At 50.9% G+C, this 21,231-nt stretch overlaps 1 protein-coding gene across 4 annotated transcripts in view; it reads right to left on the minus strand.

The window, feature by feature from the left end:
• Window positions 1–21,231, minus strand: part of Sptb (spectrin, beta, erythrocytic) — a 126,878-nt gene that overhangs the window by 24,660 nt on the left and 80,987 nt on the right. For all 4 annotated transcript variants that reach the window (XM_006240244.5, XM_017594143.3, XM_017594142.3 and 1 more), the window contains 15 exons: window positions 19,500–19,617; window positions 18,712–18,870; window positions 17,400–17,702; window positions 16,642–16,792; window positions 15,160–16,030; window positions 13,555–13,692; window positions 8,355–9,111; window positions 7,793–7,995; window positions 7,612–7,702; window positions 6,553–6,699; window positions 5,001–5,264; window positions 4,488–4,694; window positions 3,980–4,069; window positions 1,672–1,950; window positions 929–1,059 (listed from right to left, as the gene is read on the minus strand). In XM_006240244.5, coding sequence (XP_006240306.1) covers window positions 929–1,059; window positions 1,672–1,950; window positions 3,980–4,069; window positions 4,488–4,694; window positions 5,001–5,264; window positions 6,553–6,699; window positions 7,612–7,702; window positions 7,793–7,995; window positions 8,355–9,111; window positions 13,555–13,692; window positions 15,160–16,030; window positions 16,642–16,792; window positions 17,400–17,702; window positions 18,712–18,870; window positions 19,500–19,617 — 3,909 coding nt within the window. The remainder of the gene's footprint in view (window positions 1–928; window positions 1,060–1,671; window positions 1,951–3,979; window positions 4,070–4,487; window positions 4,695–5,000; window positions 5,265–6,552; window positions 6,700–7,611; window positions 7,703–7,792; window positions 7,996–8,354; window positions 9,112–13,554; window positions 13,693–15,159; window positions 16,031–16,641; window positions 16,793–17,399; window positions 17,703–18,711; window positions 18,871–19,499; window positions 19,618–21,231) is intronic.

Consider the following 21,231-nt stretch of genomic DNA (forward strand, 5'->3'; position numbering starts at 1 on the left):
GGCAGCTCTGGGCTGGAGTTCTTGCCTAGCAGGTGTGAGGTCACAGGCGCCATCTTTATTACAACATAACAAAACAAAACAAAACAAAACGGAAGAACCCAGAGTAGCTGGCCCCAGAAATTACAGGGTTTTTTCCAGGAAAAGAATTGGGGAGAAAAGGAATGCTTGCTCCCCTCAGGCCGTGATGCCTCTGGTGACGGGACTGTGCTGGAGTTCTGTCTCGACATGGGGCCTCTCATAGTGCCTCTCTAGGGAGGTCACAGATTCAAGCACAAAGGGTGAATCTTCTTCACCTTCCTTCAGCAGGAGTGACCCCAATTAGCTCTCCAGAAAAGGACAGAGCCAGAGACTCAATTCTTAGGGTTCCCTGGGAGATGTGTGGGATGGCCAAGTAGAGTGTGTGTGTGTGTGTCGGCTAAATGGTGGTTGAGGACAGAGTCATGGTGGAAGCAGCCTGTGAAGTCTGAAGTCTGGTCAATATCCACCTGACTCCTACCTCGAGGTCCTGAAGTTCTTTTTTGGAACCATTTAAATAAAATAAAATAAAATACCAGGTGGTGGTAGTGCGTGCCTTTAATCCCAGCACTTAGGAGGCAGAGGCAGGTGGGTTTCTTTGAGTTAGAGGACTGTGTAGTCTATAGAGAGCTACAGGGCAGCCAGGGCTACATGGAGAAACCCTGTCTCAAAAAACCAAAACCAAAGCCAGATTTGGTCTTCAGGATCTCTCAGTACAGGGTAACTCTCGGAAAGACTGGCGTTCTCAGCTCCCCAGGGACATTCTGATGCTGACCTTCATACAAGTGCAGTCTCGGTGGCCTATCTTGTAGGACTTCTTGACACAACCCAAGGAGCAAGACAGAACAGGGACAACGGTAGTCTAGAAACCTCTAGTTCTGGGGAAACATCCCAGCCCAGGAGGCACACGTACCCCTCCGGGTGGCCTGCAGACAGCAGGCTCTGGGCGCGGCCAGCCAGCTGTTTGATATTCCTTCCATATTCCTCCACCGTGCGCTGCTGCCGAAGGTGCCGCTTGAGCATCACGATGGCGCCCTCTTCGTCCTGTGAGGCAGCAGGCAGCGGTGAGCACCAGAGCCCTTCCCTACCACACACCTTTCTTTGAAAAGTTATGACTAAGCTCTGGGGAGCCAGGCTGAGAGGGAAAGCCACAGACCTCCCCTCCTGCTCCCGCCTCCTAGAAGAGCTGTCCCCAGCCCCTCTCTGTCTTAGTTTGTTTCTTATCAAGCCCAACTCCAAAAGTCTGTCCCCATGAAAACTTCCTAGGTCCAGCATTAGCTGGCCTGGAGGAGGTAACCTGTTTCACCCCAGTCCCCCAAAGTGGGTTTTCCAAGGGAATGATAGAGTCACTGAAGTCTTGAGAGATCCCCTCATGTCCTTTTTCACTCCACCTCACAGCAGGGCCACAGTAGAATATGAAGAGCCTTTGCATGGAACACCCCCTAGTGGCAAGTCGGAAAACTGCAGCGATACTCTTAATGAGGTGGGATGCCCTCAGGAGGTATCATGGAGGAGCAGGATTCTGTGGGCTCCTCACACACCCGTACCTTGCCCTTACTTTCTCACACACCCGATTTCCAGGCTCTCCAAGAGCTTGCCCACCCCAGCTCTGCCTATCTGCTCTGCTCAGCCGGCTCGCAGACTGCCCCAGGGTACCTTAGGGGGTTCGTCAGAGAACACGTAGAGCTCCTGCTCGCTGATCCACGCTTCAGCCTCGCCCGCATCCAGGTAGTACTGCTGTGCCTCGTGAGCTTCCCGCAGGCGCTGCAGCCGGCCAGCTGCCGCCTCCCGCAGCGTGTCCCACGAGCTCTGCAGATGCCCCAAGCGCTCCTCGATGTCTTGGCAGTCGATCTCGGCTGCCTTCACCAGCTCCTGCCCTCGATGTAGCACATCCTCCACCCGTGGTGCGTGGCCTAGGATCTCATTCTGCAGGGTCTGTGGCCAGAGGAAGGACTCAGAGGCAGAGCCTTGCCACTGAAGAGGAGGCTGGGCCGACAGCAGGAGACCCTCCCTCCCCCTCGGTCAGAGAGCAAGTGATAGCCTTAATACTACTCGATGCTAAGCACTCCACGTACACACGCTGCAAGCGTTCTTCCCAGACAAGTCCCGGGAAGCTGGCGCAGGGCAGTGAACGCAGCTGTAGCAGATTCCAAAGTCTTGGTGTTTTTAAAAAGACTTTTAGTGTGGCTGGAGAGACGGCTCAGTGGTTAAGAGCACTGGCTGCTCTTCCAGAGGTCCTGAGTTCAAGTCCCAGCAGCTACATGGTGGCTCACAACCAACTGTAATGGGATCTGATGCCCTCTTCTGGTGTGTCTGAAGACACTTTACTTACAGTGTACTTATATATAATAAATAAGTCTTTAAAAAAGACGTATTTATTAACTTATCTTTCTACTTATGCGTCTGCATGTATGCTGCATGTATGCTGCATGTATGCAGGTACCCATGGAGGCCAGAAGGGGGCATTAGAGCCCCTTGAATGGGAGTTACAGACAGTCGTGAATTGTCTGATGGAAGGGCTGGGAACTGAACTTAGAATTTTAGAAGAGCAATTAAGTTGCTCTTAACGGGCGATCCATCCCTCCCTCAAGTATGCCCCCCCTCAACCCTACCACTACCCTTTTTTGAAGTAGGGTCTTTTGTAGCTCTGGGCTGGCCTTGAACTTGTGATCCTTCTGCCTCCACCATGCCCAGAAATGGGAGCTACAGGTGTTCACCACGTGCCCAGTGTATGTGGATCTGACCCACAGCTTTGGGCATGGCAGGCAAGGATCTACCATGTAAGCTACACTCACGGGCCAAACCCATGTTCTTGACTATGTATACCCCAGAGTCTGTTATAGAGGAAAGGAAAACAACTTCAGAACCTGCAACCGCCATCTTATGTCAGCGTCTTTCTTCCAGGTGAAAGAACAAGTGGATGGCTTGTCCTCTTGTGGGACGCTTCAGCTCGTGTTTGTCTCCATTCCTACAGCTCAGATCTGAACTGCATGTCGGTATTTCTTGTTTGGGCCTTTCCCTCCCACTCTGGTGACTGGGTTGCCTTTTCTTCAAGGGGTCCTGATACTTGATCCCCTTTCGGGGGTGGGTGTCAAAAAGCTTTCTAGGGATAGTATGTTCTCTTGGGCTCCTCGTACCCCCTCCATCTTGACAATTCCCTCCAAGCCTTTAAACCCTTTTGAAGGCAGGAGCAACGGCAGGGTGTGGGCATAGCACTGACTTCCAGCACTTAAAGCATACATGAATGACGATATGCACAAGCACGGCCCGCTGAAGTGTTAGTGTTTCACACTCAGAATCTTGATTTCTAGGGAAAGGCCTGAGGCCAGGCCCAGGCCAGGCAGGAAACCACTGCAGCCCCACCACTGACTTTCCTAGGACTCGGGCTCCCTCTGCAGCCTTGACAAGAAAAGTGTTCCATATCTGCTAGTTTTGGGATTCCAGCCACAAGTACCTAATCCATTCTAAAGGAGTGTTCAGTAGATGCTTGCTTCTGGGACTCGGAGTCCAAACTCAGTGGCTTTCTAATGGGGTTGAGCCTCACAGGAATGGTCATGTGTCTGGAGGAACAGGATCTATATGCCCGAAGGACATTGCATAAGCCAAGCTTAGCCCCAGAAGAGGACAAGGGAATGCTGTGGTGCTGGTGGCCTCCAAAAATAGGACTATGACAGCATGCTGGACACCTCCTCCAAACCCTCCACCCCACCCCAAGCCAGGTACTCATTTGAGCTTGGTAGAGTCTGGTAGCTCCGAGTCCCTAAGTAGTCCCTAATGTTCAGCCTCGCTGCAGCCACAAAAGCCCTTTCTGCATCAAACTTCAAATGAATTTAGGAGACTGAAAAGCTGCCATCAGGAGCAATAATCTGCTGTCAGCAGTCGTTTGCACATCACCGCTAGGCCAGAGCCCCTGGGGCCAGGCTGGAGCAAGCAGGGGCAGATGCGCTGGTGAGGTAAGACTCACCTGGTTCTTCTTCATGAACAGCTGCACTGTTTGCAGATTAGTGCCATAGTCAGCTGACTGCGCCAACGGCAGCCTCTCTTCCACCCAGAGCTGCAGAGACCAGAAGGCAGGGGGATTGCTGATAATAATCACAGACAACCATCCTTTCCCGGACACCCACAAAGAGCCAGACGAGGTGCTGCCTGATTCTTCCCAGCACCCCCTCGGATTTTGCCCCCATTTTCCAGACAGGTATGTCAAACTAAGGTTCCAAATAACCTGTTCCTGATCCCAAAGTGGAATCTTGTTCCCAGAGTCTCCCCATCAGTACTAATGAGTGACTTGTAAGTTCCCACTCACAAAGTACCTGCCCTGATTTTCTATTTAATGCAATCTCTAGAGCAGCCCTACGAGATAAGGGGCAAGATGATCAGTCATCTGCTGCCAAGATTGCTCTGGGCAGCAGCCAGCTACCCCCGTGGCAGCTGGCACCTCAATCCTGGGGGTAGAGAGGCTGCAGCCCACGCACCGTCTCATCCTCTAAGTCCCGGCTGATCTGTAGCTTGGCTTTGGATAATTCCAGCTGCTTCTTCCTCCTCCCCAGAGGTTCTAGAAGGTCTAGGAACCGCTTTTCAATGCTCATGTCCGTGTCTCCTGCCTCTGCTCCCAGTGGGGGTGCCTCTGCAAAGAGTTCCTCCAGCTCCTCCTTCCGCAAATTCACTTGTTCCTCCACTCGCTGGGAAACAAGAAATGGTGTCAGTGCTGTCTGTGATACCTGGAGGGTGCGCCTCCAGCCCTGCCCATCTTCCACCCATCCTTAAGACCCATGTAAAGTGCGGCCTCCCCCAAGAAGGTTCCCTGGATGCTTCTCCTCAGTCTTCTCTCCTGTCTTTCTCATGGGCCTTTTTACTAGATTCCTGTCCTACCATTGTGAAGGGGTAGGAGATGGCTTCTGAATCACGAGGCACTTTAAGGTTTCAGGTTGGCTCCCTAAGACCCCTTCTACTCCAACACTCCGAGTGTACACAGCCTGCTCACATGCCTTCAACTTAACCAACATCCGGTTGACAGTGGTCAGATCCTTGCCCAGGTCGTCGGATCGCAGCTGGTCCTCCATGGCGCTGATCCATTTGCTAAGGTCGGCGTGGGTTTGCAAGCGCAGGTCAGAGCTCCGGGCAGCAGAGAGTTGCTCCGTCTTCGCCTTTGTGGTGGTCTGCAGCTCATCCCAGAGCTTGTGCAGGGCTTCCAGCCTTTCTGACACCACATCCGTGAACTGGGGCTTCTCTGCCATCAGCTGCCTTCCCTCCTGTGTGGGAAGGAGCAGAGCTCACTCTGGGCTTCAGCGGCCTCGGAGGGGCACTACTCCAGGTGGCAGGAACTGACACAGACCTTGAGTAAGGCCACATTCAGAGATCTCAGCATGGGGCAGATACGGAAAGAAAAATTCAAGACTCATTCAGGAGTCAGGGCTGGTAGCCCTTGACACCAGCACTCGAAGCTGAGGCAGGAAGATAGGGAGCTGAGGCTAACCTGACGTACAAAATAACCTGAAGACGAACCTCAACGACTTATCAAAACATGAGAAGAGGGTCGGGTGGGGACCTGGCTGAATGGTAGAGGCTTAATCCCCCAGTTACCCTCTCCTAGGAAATAAATAAAGAAAAGGATTAAAATCTATCAGGATCCAGGTACAGCGGTAATCTCTGAACGCAGGAGGCAAAGCAAGAAGATCATGAGTTTGAGACCAGCCTGGGCTACAGAGCAAAATCCTGTCTCATAAAAAAATTAATAATGAATAAACTAATAAACAAATCAGATCCAGGTACTCATAGCCTCATAGCATGGGAACCCCTTACAAATTCCGGAAGCAGTGTTTTCTCCTCAGAGACGGGTTGGTCACTAAGGCTGCCTGACCTGGTTTCGCCTGTATAAATGTCTGTGTTTTGGGTATGGACAGTGTAATAGGACTTGGCTCTAGGCATATACTCTATTAATAGCGGTCAGTATCATCAATGGCTTCCCAATTGTCAAACACTATCCCGAGTGCTTTTTTCTGTCGGTGAGCACGAACAGCTATTGTCCTGGTTTCAGAGAGGAAGAGCTGAGAGCAGGGAAGAGAACTCAGTCTGGTTCCCGGAGCGATGCCCTAACCACCATTAGGCTTGGCTTCGTGTGGACACTGAGCCTACTTCTTCCTAGAAAGCCACAGCAGGAAAAGCAAAGGAATAAGACCCCTAAGTGGAACCCCTGCCACGTTTGACCTGGGCCGATGGCGAGTCTAATACAGGTGGGCTCCGTGCCTTCATCTACAAGGGCTGTGAATGGCTGCTTCCTGCTAGGCTTGCCCATCCAAACAATTTCGAGCACAATACCGGAAAGCTAACAGAAATGACTGCCCTCTGGGTACTGGCTGCTGGACCCTAATTGTTCTGACCAGGTTTAATGAATCTAGCTACAGCAGGAATACTAACGGTTTCATTTTCACTGCCAAGCTCACTACGGCCCAGAGGGATTCAGGGCAGTGTCTGTGTCTCGGGTGAAGCCTAAGCCACAGGAGCGCATCTGAGCCACCTCTCACCCGACTGTGTACTTACCGCGACGATGTTCTCAAGCCACCCTTGGTGTGAAGCCAGCTCTGCCATAAATGCCTGGTGTTTCATCCATTTGTTGTGAAGGTTGCGGGCTTCGTCATAGGAGATGTCTGGAGACGTCAGCAGCTTGTCATTGATCCAGAGAGTGAGCTGTGGGCAGAAAGAGTGAGCCCTGTGGTTTCTGAGATACCTCTAGAAGGTCAAGGGGTTATCCCTGTCTCCCTTAGTAGAGCGCCTGCCGTGTGAGATAGTTTGTTCTTTCCACAGTTTCAGGGCCTAGGACAAGGCCTGAGACATTGTAGTGACTCAGTACATTCTTAGTAGATAGGTAGATGGATAAATCCATCCTGATAGTAGGGTGATAAGTGATTGATAAACACCAGGAAAGTGTTACATGAGGAAGAGGTTAACGATAATTAATAAGGGGAAGGGGGAGTTGTGTGTCCCACAGTTCCAAGTCTGGCTTGTATGAGATAGGACAAGATAGATGGAAACAAAGTGTTATGGGCTGAGAGGAAGCCCTGAGGGGAGAGCAAGTCAGAGAAAGCCCCACTGCATGTGGGAAACCCCATCAGCAGACTCTCTCCTTAAGGTTCCTATCCATCTGCCCCCAGGGGCCTATCGATCTGTTTGCACCAGGACCAAGGCTTGCTCCCTAATTCCAGGGCCCAGTACAAAATGAAGGTGCTCAAGAAAGCATTCCAGATTTCGCGTCAGCACCCACAGGGCACTGCACAAGAGCCCTGTGTGTGGATGAATGAGCAGACCCCACAGCCTTGCACGTAGCCCTGCACAGGTTCTAGGTGATTCCAACCAGGAATGCGCTCAGACCGCTCTTGGAGAGGCCGTGTCCTAGACTGGGCGAATCAGGGATGACTTCAGACTTAGAGGTAGAGGGTAGAAAAGAACTGTGAAACAGAAAGACTTCAAGGAGTACCGAGCTAAGTACCCCAACCCCCCAGCTCCTGTAATGCCACCATTCCTGAGACAGGAGTCCTTTGGCCTCCTACCTCTGAGTGCTTTGGACTGAAATCTTAGAAGCACCCCGTCTGTGGGCCTCACCTCCTTGCAGTTCTGGAGGAAGTTCTGCAACTCCAGGTTGTCTTTCAGTAGAGCTGTAACCTCCTGGGCTTTCTCATTGTTCTTCATGTGCCTGGGAAGTCAAAGGAAGTCGCGCTAGCACCAAGCCTGAGGTTCTTGCCCTCCAGTGTGGCACGGGGCCTCATGGACTGGGGTAGGGTACCTGTCTTCAATCAGCTGCACCTTCTCTTTGATCTTGTTCGAGTACAGGTTGCCCTCAGACACCAGCATGTTTCCGGAGTCCACAGGACTCAGGACTTTATCTCGGTTGTTTTCCATAGACACTAAGAAATCCTCAAACTTTCGGATGCCGGCCTCTGCAGCTGCTAGGGAGTCTGGGGGCTCCAGGTGAGCCAGAGTGTATTCCTGTTAAAGCAAAGTTTCCAGAGGAGGCCTGAGGGCGAGCTGAGCAAGGGTGTGCAGGCAGCTGTGCAGGTAACAGAGCAATGCAAGGCGAGGCTCTGCTCCCCAGGCCTGGCCTCCTGTTCCCTCCTGGGGCGGTAAGCATGGGCGGTGGTGAAAGCTACAAGGGAGGGTAGTAGTGCAGGGCAAGGCTCACTTCTTTAGCTTCCCAGTGACCCTAGAGCAAGACAGCTTGGGACATGGGCCCAGAGGCACAGGATGGGGAAAGAACAGAGAGAGTCCTTTAATTGGGACTATGAAGAGCTCACCACTAGTAAGTCTCCCGAGGGACACCTGACCCAGCCCTGTATGCTTCTTCCTACCTGGTTGCTGAGGATGGCTTCAGCCTGCTTGGCATCTTTCTGGAACTCCTGGAAGCCCAGGCACTGGGTGAGGGTGTTCCCTCGGCTCTCCCACATCCGCCACAGAGCATCCCAGTCAGTATCTAGACCCTCCAGTCGCTGGCCCAGAAGCTGGTAATCTGGGTCAGTTTGACCTTCGATCACTTTTTCCCCAGAGGCCTTGACCCGGTGGTAATCGTCTTTGTGAGCATCAATCTCCTCTTTAATGGCTGCATGCTGCTGTAGGAGTTGCTCAGCCTCTGGGAGTGACTCAGGCATGTCCTCAGAGGCCACTGCCTTTTGGGCCATCGACAGCCAGGCCTTGAAGTCATCCAGGTCTTGTAGGAAAGCCTGCAGCTTGCTGGCCTCACCTAAGGAGAGCTCCTGACCTTGCAAGGCATCTTGCAGGCCCTTCCACATCTTCTCGACATCTGCTTGCCGCTGGCCAATGTCCTCTTTCTGGTCAGGGTGTGACTCCATCAAGTACTGCGACTCCCGTTCCAAGGCGCTCACACGATCCCGGATGGCCAATACGTCCCGCTCCAACCCTGACAACTTCCGCTGGATGGCAATGACTCCTGCTAGGTCCTGCCCCAAGTCCTTGGTAGACTCCACAACCTTCGTCTTGTCCACGATCCACTTGCTGGTTTCCTCACAGTCTACACAGTAATTGTTTACTCGGAGAGCCGAGTCCACAGCCTCTCTCTGCTCTGACACCACTGCCTGGAAGGCCTGCCACCTGCCAGAGGAGACACAGGCTGAGGGGAAACAAACATACCACGCTGTTCCTCTTCTCACCAGGTTCCCTTTCCCTATTTCCCACCAGTCTTCCCCCACAGACCTCGTATGTTACAAAATAAACAAAATGTAAAAAATATCTACTTAAATGCAGATAAACAAAAATTAACTTGCCCCATTTTACTCAAGATCTATCTAACAGAGAACCAGATGTTCTTGATTCTCAGGAGTCCAGCAACAGTGTGGTCCTAGCCATATGTAATGTTCAACTGAACTTCAGGTAACTACGAACAGTCTTGGATCTAGGAGAGTTCGGCTTCTGGCTAGTGTGGAGGTAATATATATTTGGTAGAAACTGTGCTGTGGGTTTTGCCCTTTGCCAGAGCTGGAAGCGTCATCAGGTGGTACTGTCTGAGGGAGTTCTAGAACCTCTGAGAGGCAGAGCCTTGTTTGAGGAAGTACACCACGTTGGACAGACTTCCGAGTGCTTACAGTCTCGCCTCACTTCCCGTTTACTCTTCCTGCCTTGAGCTTAGGGTTTAGAATATGAGCTCTCGTTTCCTGGTCCTGGTCCATGCCTCCAGCTTCCTACTAAACCCAATAAGCACTTCCTTTGGCCACAGTGTTTCATCCCCACAGCAGAAAAGACACAGATACTGAGGTTGGGAGCGGAAATTGGCTGCTGCTCTGAAGAACCCAACCATGGTGGGTTTTTTGGAGGAACTCAGAAGACTTTGGGATTTTGGACTAGAAAAGCAGTTGAATGTTATTAGTGCTTAAGAAGCCATTCTAGTAGGATCCTGGAAGAGAATGGTGCTGAGAGCCATGCGGACTATAGAAGTCCAGCTCAAGAGGCTTCAGAGGAGAGCAAGGCCGGTAACAGCATCCGCCTTAGAGACCATTCCTGTATTATTCTGGCAAATGCCCAAGTCGTGAGAACTTCCCCGAGGCTAAATTTGAAAGTAATGACCTAATTTCTTCAGTGAAGGAAATTTCAAGACTAGATGTCTGTTCAGTCTGTTGCCTAGGCATTACTGGTAATGCCTAGGCCTAGGCCGGTCTACAACGAAACAGAGCAAGTGGGGCAGAAAGAAATACAAAATGTATGGTTTAGAGAGCAAAGGAGCACCAGGAAGCTTAATGTTCTAGACAGGGCAGTGTTGGAAGAGGTTGCTAAGGCGATCAGTGCCTCAGAGTAGAGGCTTTTTCTGCACTGGGATAAAGGAAAGGATGCCCTCAGGGCAAGAGCCACCCAGTTAAATTCCCAACTAGTGAAAGAGAGCAGAAAGAATTGTGTGTGTGTGTGTGTGTGTGTGTGTGTGTGTGTGTGTGTGTGGTGTATGGTGTGTGTTTGTTTGTTTTTGGCCCCTAGAAAGCCACTGCTAAACTGGGCACTCAGCACTCAGAAAGCAGAGGCAGGCAGATCTTTGAATTCAAGGCCAACCTGGTCTGCAGAGTTCAGGAACAGCAAGGGCTACACAAAAAAAAACCCTGTCTCAAAAACAAAAACAAAAACAAAAGCAAAAAAAAAAAAAAAAAAAACAAAACCAAAAACCAAACAACAACAATAACAACAACAAAAAGTGTTGCCTATGGGTGGATCTCTGAGGTCAAGGCCAGCCAGGTCTCTACAGAATATGTTACAGAACAGCCACAGCTACACAAAGAAATCCTGTCTCAAGAAACCACCCCTGCCCCCGACACACACAGAAGCCAAATTAATGTTTAAACAGTTCCAGAGGTCAGGGGCCAATCCAAGCTGGTACCTAACTTGTCAGTGTCATCCACATGGCACTGACTTTAGAGACAAGAAGAAGATAAGAATGAAGGATTCATGGATTCTTCCTCTATTGTATCAATGAGCAGCTGACCGCAGGCAGCCTATGACAGGGAAACCCTAAATGGCACCCCTGAGAAGACAAGTGTAAGAAGTCATTACATGAAGCTAAGAAATGAAGCCTTTGAACTTTAAACTTTGAACTTTGAAGAAATGAAGAGACTTTGAACTTTAAAACGGTGTCGAGACTCAGGGGCGATGCAAATGCATTTTGTGCTAGGATGAGACGTGAGTCTCTGAGGTCATGGAGTGGGATGTGGTGGTTTGAGTGAGAAATGTCCCCCTTCTGCTTGGGCATTTGAACACTTGGTCCCCAGATGGTGGCACTGCTGGGGGGGGGACTATGGAACCACTGGGGGTCTTGTTCACCTTCCTGCTGCTCCCCTGTGCTGTGCTCGGTCATGATGAGTGACGATACTCCTGGTTTATGTATTCGCTACACTGTGCTCCTCACTAATCTGGGGATTCACGGAGTGCTTTTCTGTGAACAGTAGGCTGTGTTCACCAGTCCCAGCCTCATGGACTTGTGTTTATCGTCATCTCACGGCAGCACTTTCCTGGGGATTGAACCCAGATCCTTGTGGATGCAAAATACATTTTTTTTCTCGGATCTGGGGACCGAACCCAGGGCCTTGTGCTTGCTGGGCAAGTGCTCTACCACTGAGCTAAATCCCCAACCCCACAAAATACATTTTAACCTGCAGTCCCAACCTCATTTCATGCTGCTCTGCTCACTATGGCCCTGAAGCAACAGAATATGCACCATATGTGTTATGCCCCTGAGGTTATGTCAGAGCACTCTGTGATGTTCACACAGCGACTGCCCAAACACATTTCCATAAGGTGTTCCTGGTGTTAAGCTTTCAGAACTATAAATGAGGTAAGAGGGGCTGGAGACATCATGAGAAGTTGGGAACACTTGCTGCCTTTGCAGAGGACCTGGGTTCAGTTCCCAGCACCCACATGGCGGTTCTAATCCCCTCTTCCGGCCTCTGAGGGTACAGGTGTAAATATGGTGTACACACACACACATACACACACACACACACACACACACACACACACACACACAGAGAGAGAGAGAGAGAGAGAGAGAGAGAGAGAGAGAGGCTCATACACACAAAAAATAATACGTCTTTTAAAAAATAAATGTGAGGTAGGATGCAAAGCTCAGAGCCAGTACAAAGAAAGGAAGGAGGGGCATTTCAACAGGCAGATGAGCCTGTCTGGGCTAAGCATGGAAAGGTTTCGGAATACATAGATGAAAGAAAAAGCACACCGACAGTGAAAAAGCACACTGACAGATAGGAACGGAGGCGGGGGAGTGGACCCGAAGTGGAGGTACAGAATGAGTGTGAGATGAATTGGGCAAGCCTTGCTATCTCTGCAAAGCTGAGCCAATCAGAGGCAGACCTCCATCCTTTAAGATCAGCCCAAACATTCGAAACCCAAGAGCTGCTTCAAATGGGGTGAGCTACATGGTGGAGAAGTGTCCTCCCCTTTTCTGCTGGACTGGATTCCAGCCCTCCCTCAAGTCTTAGACTTAGCAGGAGGTAAATCATCACCCCATGCCTCAGCTCTTCTTGAACCCGAGAACGGCAACTACCTTCAGGTTTTTCACTTGAGGTGGGGCATGGCTTAGCCATTGTAAGTGTCAGCATGCCATGACGCTGCCTGGAAGTTTCCCATCTAATTGCTTCACTTCAACAGCGGCTCCAGCCCGCCCCCCTTCTCTTCCTCTCCTGCTCTCACATAGGTAGTGCTCAGGAAGCCTGGAGAACAGGCTCCCCTCTCAGTCTACACATCACACTTGCAAGGGAACCTCCAGACGTGTGGGCCCCATCTTTGGATGGTGAGATGGTCAGCTCTCTTCCAGTGGCTCTAGAACATTCTGCTCAGCTTGGGGTTCCCTACAGGCTCCCAGCAGTCCCCAGAGTGCCAGCCTATTCTTCACAGCTGACTCTTCCTACGTGAACTGCCGTAGGCGGTATGTGGGAGGGGCCGGGGTTAGGAAGACAGAGTGACCGTGTGGCAGTGTGTGCAGAGAATGCAGGCATTTGCTCTGTCCTCAAAGATCCTCCAGGAACTGACGAGTAATTACGCCCTGCTCTGAAAGCAGCCCCTCTTTAAAGGCTCCTCAGGGCCTGCTTTTTGTCCCAACCATGACGCTTGCTCAAGGCTCCCTGCTAATTCTCTTCATTCCAGCCAGTCTTATTATCGGTGCGGCATTTTGGCACAGGCAGGGACGTTCTTTTATGGACAGTACTTAAGAACTCTCAGAAAGCAATTTCCCATGTCCAGGAATGTCTGGGGAAATATGGCACAAGTGCACGTGACCTACCCTAATTTCTGCAAGCTCAGAATGTCCCTTTTATCATATGTGCATAGACACAGGCCTTCATCCCCAGACACAGTTTTCAAAGCTCCACTAACGCTCTCTCCTCCCTGATACTCACAATGGCATAGACTTCCCCTTGCTGCTGGAGCCCCAGTGCTAGCAACCAGGTTGGTAGAGAAAGACTGGAATGTTTACAGCTCAGGCCATTTCCCTACGAGTGTGTCAGGTGCCGGGAGAAACCCCCAGACCCATGCCCTGCCCACTCCCACCTCTTGTTTAGGCGGTCCTGATATTGTTTCACCTCCCCACTGCGTGGGTGGCCGCTCTCTACCAGGTTGTTGGCCGCAAGGTTCACGCCATCAATCTGCGCCATCAAGGTCTTCATCTCCTGGTCCAGGATGTCAAACCTGGGATGGACAGAGGGAGAACACAAGGCGTGATGAGCAGCAGCAGAGCCTCTGGTGTCTCCTACTCTCCAGATGTGCAGTTTTGGCTTCCTCCCTCTACATCCTGAATGCTTTGTCTCCAGGAGGAAGAGAGGAGGCAGATATGCTGGCATACACCGATTTTTAGTTCAAGGATTCAATTTTATGCCTTAGTATTTCTGAACCAAGCGAGGAGACAGTTCCTTACTATACGAACAACAGCTCCACAGAAAGGTGTAAAGCAGCGGGGCTGTAAAGGGCTTATACGGTTGGGGTTACGAAGGAGTCAGTCACCCCCAGGGCCATCTACCGTACCTGCATTGTCTTGGTTGCTATCCTACCCTAGTTCTACTACAAGAAATGTTGGCCCAAAGGCTCCCCTCCCTAGTCAGAAGCTCTGCTCCTGAGAAGGATAAGAGAGAGGTGTTGAGGAAACAAGGCCAACTTTCCCTGACAAGAGTCTAGCACCCTCTACACAGTGTTGGCTCTCAATCCCTTTTTGGGGGTCAAATGACCTTTTCACAGAGGTTACCTAAGACCCCCTGCAAACACAGATATTTTCATTACGATTCCTAACAGTAGCAAAATTACAATTATGAAGTAGCAAAAAATAAAATGAATTTTATGTTTGGGATTGCTACAACACAAGGAACTGGATTAAAGGGTACAGCACCAAGAGGGTTGAGAACCGCTGCTCCAGCATCAGAGTAGGACCACGCTGGCACTACTTCAGGGAGCGGCGCCTCCTGCACTGTGATGCTCGGACTCTGTTCTAGGCTGCTGAGAGCTGCAAAGTCTGAGCTCCCCACCCCCACCCCACCCAATCCACAGCTGGAACACGCCTCCTCCACCATCTCCTCACCACTCCTCCCTCCTCAGGCCCTTCCATAGCCTGAGCACCCCATTCACCTACAGTCTGAGCATGTCCCCTAACCACAGCTGGAGCACCCCCCATCCATGGCCTTAGCACCACCTCAGCCTGAGTAAGCCACCACTCCCCAGCAAGGGTCACCCCCTCCACAGCATGAACATGCCCCCAGACCATATCCAGGGCGCTGATGGACTCGGAATACCAGAGGGGCCTTGGAAACCTGTGGTTTATAAACTGGTCTCTGTGGCTCCTTGTGGTCCTCTGGCTTGGAGACTAGCATAGAGAGTTAATGACAGAATCCCAGCCTCTCAGCCCCCATGTCCATAGCACGTTTCCTGTCTTCCAGTGCTCAGAATTCATCTGAGCAAAGACTCCTGTAGCTGAGAACTGATTTATTTTTTTAAATCCCCTATGTCCCCAGAACTATGACGGTCCCAGTGGGTGAAGAATCAGAGCCCTGGAGTCAGACCAGAACTCAACTCCTGATGCCTGAACTGTGTAACAAAGGAGGGACTAGAGGCAGGAGGTGACACCCAGCCCTCGGGTGGGAAGATGAGCAAAGGCTAAGCCTGACTGACCTGTGCTGCACAACCTCCAGATCCTCCAGCGTGTTTGGGATATCCATCTGGTCCAGCCACTTCCCCTTCTCAGTCATCCACAGCTCACAGGCGTCTGACTCTCCAAACACAGTGTACAAGTCCAGGGCTTCCTGCAGCTTGTGTCCACGCAATTCTGCCTGGGCCATCACCTGCTGGTAGAGCTTCCTGAGTGCCTGTAGACGGTTTGTCACATCTGGGGAATCTCGAAACTCCTCGGGGAAGCCCTGGGCTTGGTTCTCTAAGTGCTCCATCACCCCGCGGCTCTCCTCCAGCTCCTCTAGAAACTCCTTGTGCTTCTTTCCCAGGGCCCTCGTGGCTCCTTCGTCTTGCCCCACATCTTCACCGGAAAGCAGCCGGTGAGCGTCTTGCAGCCAAGCCTTCAGGTCGTCTGCATCACCCTGGAACTGGAAGAAGTTTTCCGCATCCTGCAGGTCTTTCTTACGAAAGGCAGCCAGCTCTTTCAAGTGGTCCCACTGAGCCGATACTTCTTTGACACGGGTCTCGATCTGTGGATGTCCAAACTGCTTTTGTGCAACCATGTCCTCAGCCTCCTGGAAGATCTGCTTCAGATGGGCATCGAGCCCACGGAGCTCGTCCTCGAAGGCCTTGTGCTTGCGCTGTAAGATGAGCACACTCGTCAGGTCCTTGCCGTAGTCCAGGGAGGAGTAGATCTGTTCCTTTTCCTTGATCCAGCTTTCGGCCTCGTCCATCTCCCAGAAGAACTTCCAGAGTCGCTTAGACTGCTCCAGCTGAGCCTTCCGTCCAGCTGCCATGTTGCTCAGTTCACTGAAGCATTGCTCTAGGTGGCTGACACGGTCCTGGATGACCTGGGGGTCACAAGGCTGATACCCTGTAGGAATAGGAGGAGAAAGACAAAGAAAGGGAAGGATTCATTTATAGGCAAGTTTCAGGTCAGGACCACACAATCCCAAAACTTCCATTTTTCATGGTCTTGGAGACCTTGTATGTGGCAGGCGAATGCTCTACCCCTGAGCTATGTCTCCAGCGCTTCGAGGTCTTGTGGGGATTCATGGATTCTCAGTTACTCAAAGGACAGGCCAGAGTCATTACAGCTGATTCCCACCGCACTTCAGAAATGAGGAGACTGAGTTGAGTCGGTTCTTGTAGACATGCATAACATGACGTGAGACTGGAAACAGCTCAGCTACAGATTTCCAGGAAGCAAAGAACTCTCTTATTTAAGACAAGAACCTAGAAACACAGTCTCAGTAGCAAAAAGAACAGAAGACAGATGGCACCTTAGGATGTCTCTCTGGTTATGGGCTGCCGAAACAGCCTGCCCTCGGGAGAGCGCTGTTACCCCTCAAGCTCTGCACACCATCATCTGACAGAAGAGGCAGAATTCTCAAGATGGCTCCAGATTTACCCAAGGTGGGCAAGGGGCCAGAGGATGGGTTCCAGCATCAGAGGCCTCAACAGAGTGAACACCCTTTGCCTCACCTTTCCCCTCAGTGAACTGCAGGGTGGCCGCGGTGATGGTCTTCACTTTGTCCCCTTGGATAGCAATGTCGGCTTCCATTAGCTTGTGTTTCTGTAGCAGGTCTTCAACCTCTAACAAGTGCTTCCCAAATTCAGCAGACAAGATGTGCGCCTGGTGATGGAGGGACAAGGGCAAGTGAAGACAGAGGCCACCTCCTTAGGGTGTGTGCATGTATCTTAGCCAGGGAGACGCCGATACAGTAGGAAGGTCACTGCTGCTTGTGACCAGAGATGCTACAGAGTAGGGTTTCCTACAAAAGGGTGCCCTCTGGAATCTTCCATGCCATGTCCTACAAAGCCTCAAACTTCAACTCATCTGCATCATCCGTTTCAAGGTCTAGCGCCTGGGCATGTTTATTTTTAGAAAGCTTGTGGTCAATTTTACGCTTATTTTCACCCAAGACCTCCTGCAGCAGAGGGAGAGGATCCAGACTTCTCTGGTTTCCCCGTGCAGAAGGGTCTAGATTCTAACCAGAGTCAAAGCCCAATTACTCAGTGCCTGATCCTGTGGGATTCCATCCCTTTCTAATCCCTGTAGGTTGATGCTTGTGTGACCACTAACCCACGATTCCTGGGTTACTGGGAACATTGTGAACATGGGCTAGTGATATTTTTGGCCTTTCTCCATTGTGATTTAGAGACGGGACTGGAGGCGGGTGTTTAAGGAAGCACGTGCTGACTACAGAGTGGGGTGTGGGGTGGGCAGCCTCGGGGCCCACCTTGATCTCATCCATCCAGTCGATACTGTGCAGCATGTCCTGGAAGAGCTTCTGCAGTGCCAGGGTGGCCTCGAGCCGCTGTCGCCGGGATCGCAGCAGCTCCTGCAGGTAGCTCCACAGACGGAGGATATTGTTCTTCCTGGCACTGATGCGCTTCTGGTCATGGTAATTCTCCTTCTCCAGCTCCTGGGCCAGGTCCTCCAGTGCCTTCACCCGCTCCTCATAGGCAGCCGTGTCGGTCTCAATGGCTTCGTGCTTCTTCTTGGCGGCCTCCACAGCTGCCAGGTCATACCCGAAGTTATCCTGCCCCCAAGGACAGGGAAAAACAGTGAACAAAATAGCAGCTCAGTCAGACTCCCGTGGCTCGGAAGTGGTGGATCCCTGAAACAGGGCTGCCAGGTGGGAAAAGTACATTTCTACAAAGGAGACGTCTCAGCTGCCTTTCTCCTCAGAGAAGAGTGTCTCAGTGTCTCACAAGTACCTCTAAACACCTCCAATTACTCTCTGCAACACACATGCAGGTGTGTCGTTACAGACTCCTCTGGGGGTCTGCTGAGTCCTCCCACCGCGTCTTGAGAGGATCTGTCCATCCTGGGCAGGAGGGGCTGCCTACACCAGGATAACACATCACTGCAAACAGATGGTTTACCCCCACACTATCTGGGGCACACGCACGCTCTCCAATGCTCTTAGAGCACTCGCTACCCCCTTAACAGACAGAATTTAATTTGATTCTGAGCTCTAAGTGGGAGGGAACAGATGCTCTGATGGAGAATCAGCCCTGGGGTTCACTGTTAGCCAGTGAAATATGTCCCAGGCCTGGGGGGCCAAGAAACCAAAAGGTGTTACCTCTGCTGTCCCCTGCTGCCTCTAGCCCAAGGCGGAGTTTCTGAATATCTCACCAGTACCTCTGATTTAACCGTTTCCAGAGAAGAACCATAATGTCAACTCTGACTCTTGGGTCTATTGATGCTACAGCCAACACAAGATACTTTGGGAGCCTTGTTCTAGTATGTGAGACTCTGAAAGAGGAGACTTTGTATGGGCTGGGAGTGTAACTCAGTGGTGGGACACTTGCTTTGTATTTTTCAAGGTCCAGGGTTGGACCTCCAATGAGAGCATGAGCTAGAAAGAGAGGCAGAGAGAGACTTAAATCCTGAGGTTTTCTCTTCAGATGTAGCTTTGATCCAGATGGGCACCGCAAGGCTGAGAAGAGGTTGATTTAGCTGCTGCTGAGACTGGCTTGGGCTCCAATTCCATCAAGAGCAGTGGTCGACAGCACTTCCCCCCTTCGCCAAGCTGTGCCCCTTACCTGGGTCACCAGGCGCTGGTTTTCGTTGAGCCACGTCTCTCTCATGGCTGCCTTACGGTCGAAGCGCCGCGCCAGCTGCTCCAGTTTCTCCTGCCGAATGAGCTCGCTCCTCAGGGCCAGCTCCCTTTGGTATTCTGCTTCCTCTAGGCTCTCCCAGGCCTGCATGAGGCAGAGAATTCTTGGGGAACAGGAAGAGTATGTGCTCTTGGGGTTGTCTCTCTTTCACCTGACACTGGATGTATGAATCTAGGGAGGTCCTGCCACTATGGGGTAAGGAGGTGGCAGATTCAAGTTTAGTATCAGTCCTTTGGTATTTGTCTGGGCCAGACCAGTCAAAGACCTCCCAGGTTCACTTTCCTAAGCCTGCCTCAGACATTGGCTTAATAATATAATGGTTTCCACCTCTGTAGGTGCTCAGCAAATCCTTGGCGGCTAAATAGCCACCTCTGTTCTATTAGAGCTTCCAGATGGTGCTACGGCTCCAAACCTCTGAAACACCACACAGCACTTCCCTTGTCATAAGAAATTAACATTCTAGACTCAAAGACAAACTCAAGGTTTCGTAGAGGACAGGCTACCGAAAACGGCCCCAAAGAATGATTTTGAGTGCCTAAAGAGACCAGAATGTGAAGGGCAGGGGGTAGAGTCTGACCTCTTTAGAGATGTTCAGATGACTCCCCTAAATAGCCAGCACGTAATTAATGCCAAATAAAGTGACCAGGTCTGGCCCTGCTCAGTGGCCACCCCATCTCCCCATCTCAGATGGGCCATTGAAACTGTCACAGTACCCTGTTGATGTCAGACACTAGCTTCCCATCGTGGGGCGTGTACACTTTCTGATTGTTGGCTCTCATTCGGGATTGGATAGTGAACAGGAGGACTTCCAGATTCCCCTTCTCTTGAAACCTGTAGGGAAGAGAATTTGGGATACTGGTACTGAGGTCCCCAAAGACAAACTCTTTGGTGAAGTCAACATGGAGACCCTGACATCGTGGGTCTTGGAAAGCAAAGCACATGTCCTTAAAGACAAGGACAGGGACAAGATAGGCCCGCTTTCCTGCTAAGACATCTGACACTCACTGGCAGGGGTTGGTAAGAATCTGCACCTTTACAACTCAATTCAGAGAAAATGCAACGGCTACCAGAGCATTCATTTGCTTCCGTAAGGATTTGCTAACCGGAATGTTCTGGTAACTCCAACCCACACAAAGAAAACCCTTTCTGTCCTACAAAGGAAGGCTTGTCAGACACATTGATTTAGTCCATAAAACCTTAGAAGAGGCAGGATCTACACAAGAACATACTGCATGGAAAGCAATTTTTTCCCAAGTCTCAAAGAGCTGATTCTTCAAGTCCTACAGACCAGATGTGCTCAAGGGCCAGATAGGGTCTAGAGGACATGGTCCAAGTAATGGTAACTTTCACATTTCTTCATGTACCAAGAGTCCATTCACTTCTACCCTTGAGCACAGCACCGAGGAATCAGCTGTGTGCCCAGCCTAACATACCTCAGTGCTCTGAAGCCCTTCAGGGGCCTTAGGCACTGTATCGGTACAGCCAAGAGCTAACACCTTTGTATACCGGTCTTGATGGTATCAGTTTTGAATTTAGGACTTTAAAAGTGGGTTAGTGTCAGACCAGAAACCCGATCCAGGGTTACAGAACATCCTGGGCTAGGTGTCTCATGTTTCCCTGTTTGAGAGACTTGAATAGAGACAGAGAGAGAGACGAGTAGGGTAGAAAGAAACTGAGGGCGTCACCGATGAACTAGAAGCCTCTTTTCAGAGGTAGACAGCTAACAGCAGAGAGCCTGGAATTCCTGGTTATATATGCATGTGTGCATATTTGCAAATGCATGCATATGTGTGGCTGCATTCCTATGTGCACCACACGTGCATGTGTTCATGTACATGTGTTACATAGTTGTGAATTTTTGTGAGAGCATTTATGCATGGCTATATCCATACATGCCTGTATAACTATGTGTGGTTGTACATGTATGTGCTTATGTTCATTATACATGTATGCACAAGTGTGTGGATGGTTCCATGTGCACATGTGCATGTGTGGTGGGGCCAGGCAGAGCTCCTGAGAAGCAGGCTTAATGCTTTGCTAAGTGACAGGTGGGATGGAGAAAGATGGATATACCTGATGATCACAAGGCCCCATGTAGGGCACTTGGGGGCTAATAATACAGAGGCTGTGCTCTGAAATGGGGACAGACTTACTAGGAGGAGTTATCCAGTACTGGCTCTCCAAAGAAGCCTGAGATGGCTCCCCAGTTGGACTTGGGAGCCTAGAAAAGCATTTTCTTTCTCTATGAGCAAAAGTTACTCATCAGTGTCAGTAAGCTGGATGGCATGGAAGTGGGGTGGCCAAGTAGGACATGAAGCAGGTGACAGATGTCCTGCTTTAGAACTCAAGGCTGTGCCTCGTAGATACACCTCATAGGACACAACCCTCAGCTCTTGACTTTTTCAGCCCCCTAAGGACTGATTGCACTCCTGAGTGCCAGAGCCT

The sequence above is a fragment of the Rattus norvegicus genome, chromosome 6, assembly GCF_036323735.1.
Source record: "Rattus norvegicus strain BN/NHsdMcwi chromosome 6, GRCr8, whole genome shotgun sequence".
In the NCBI taxonomy this organism is placed as follows: Eukaryota; Metazoa; Chordata; class Mammalia; order Rodentia; family Muridae; genus Rattus; species Rattus norvegicus.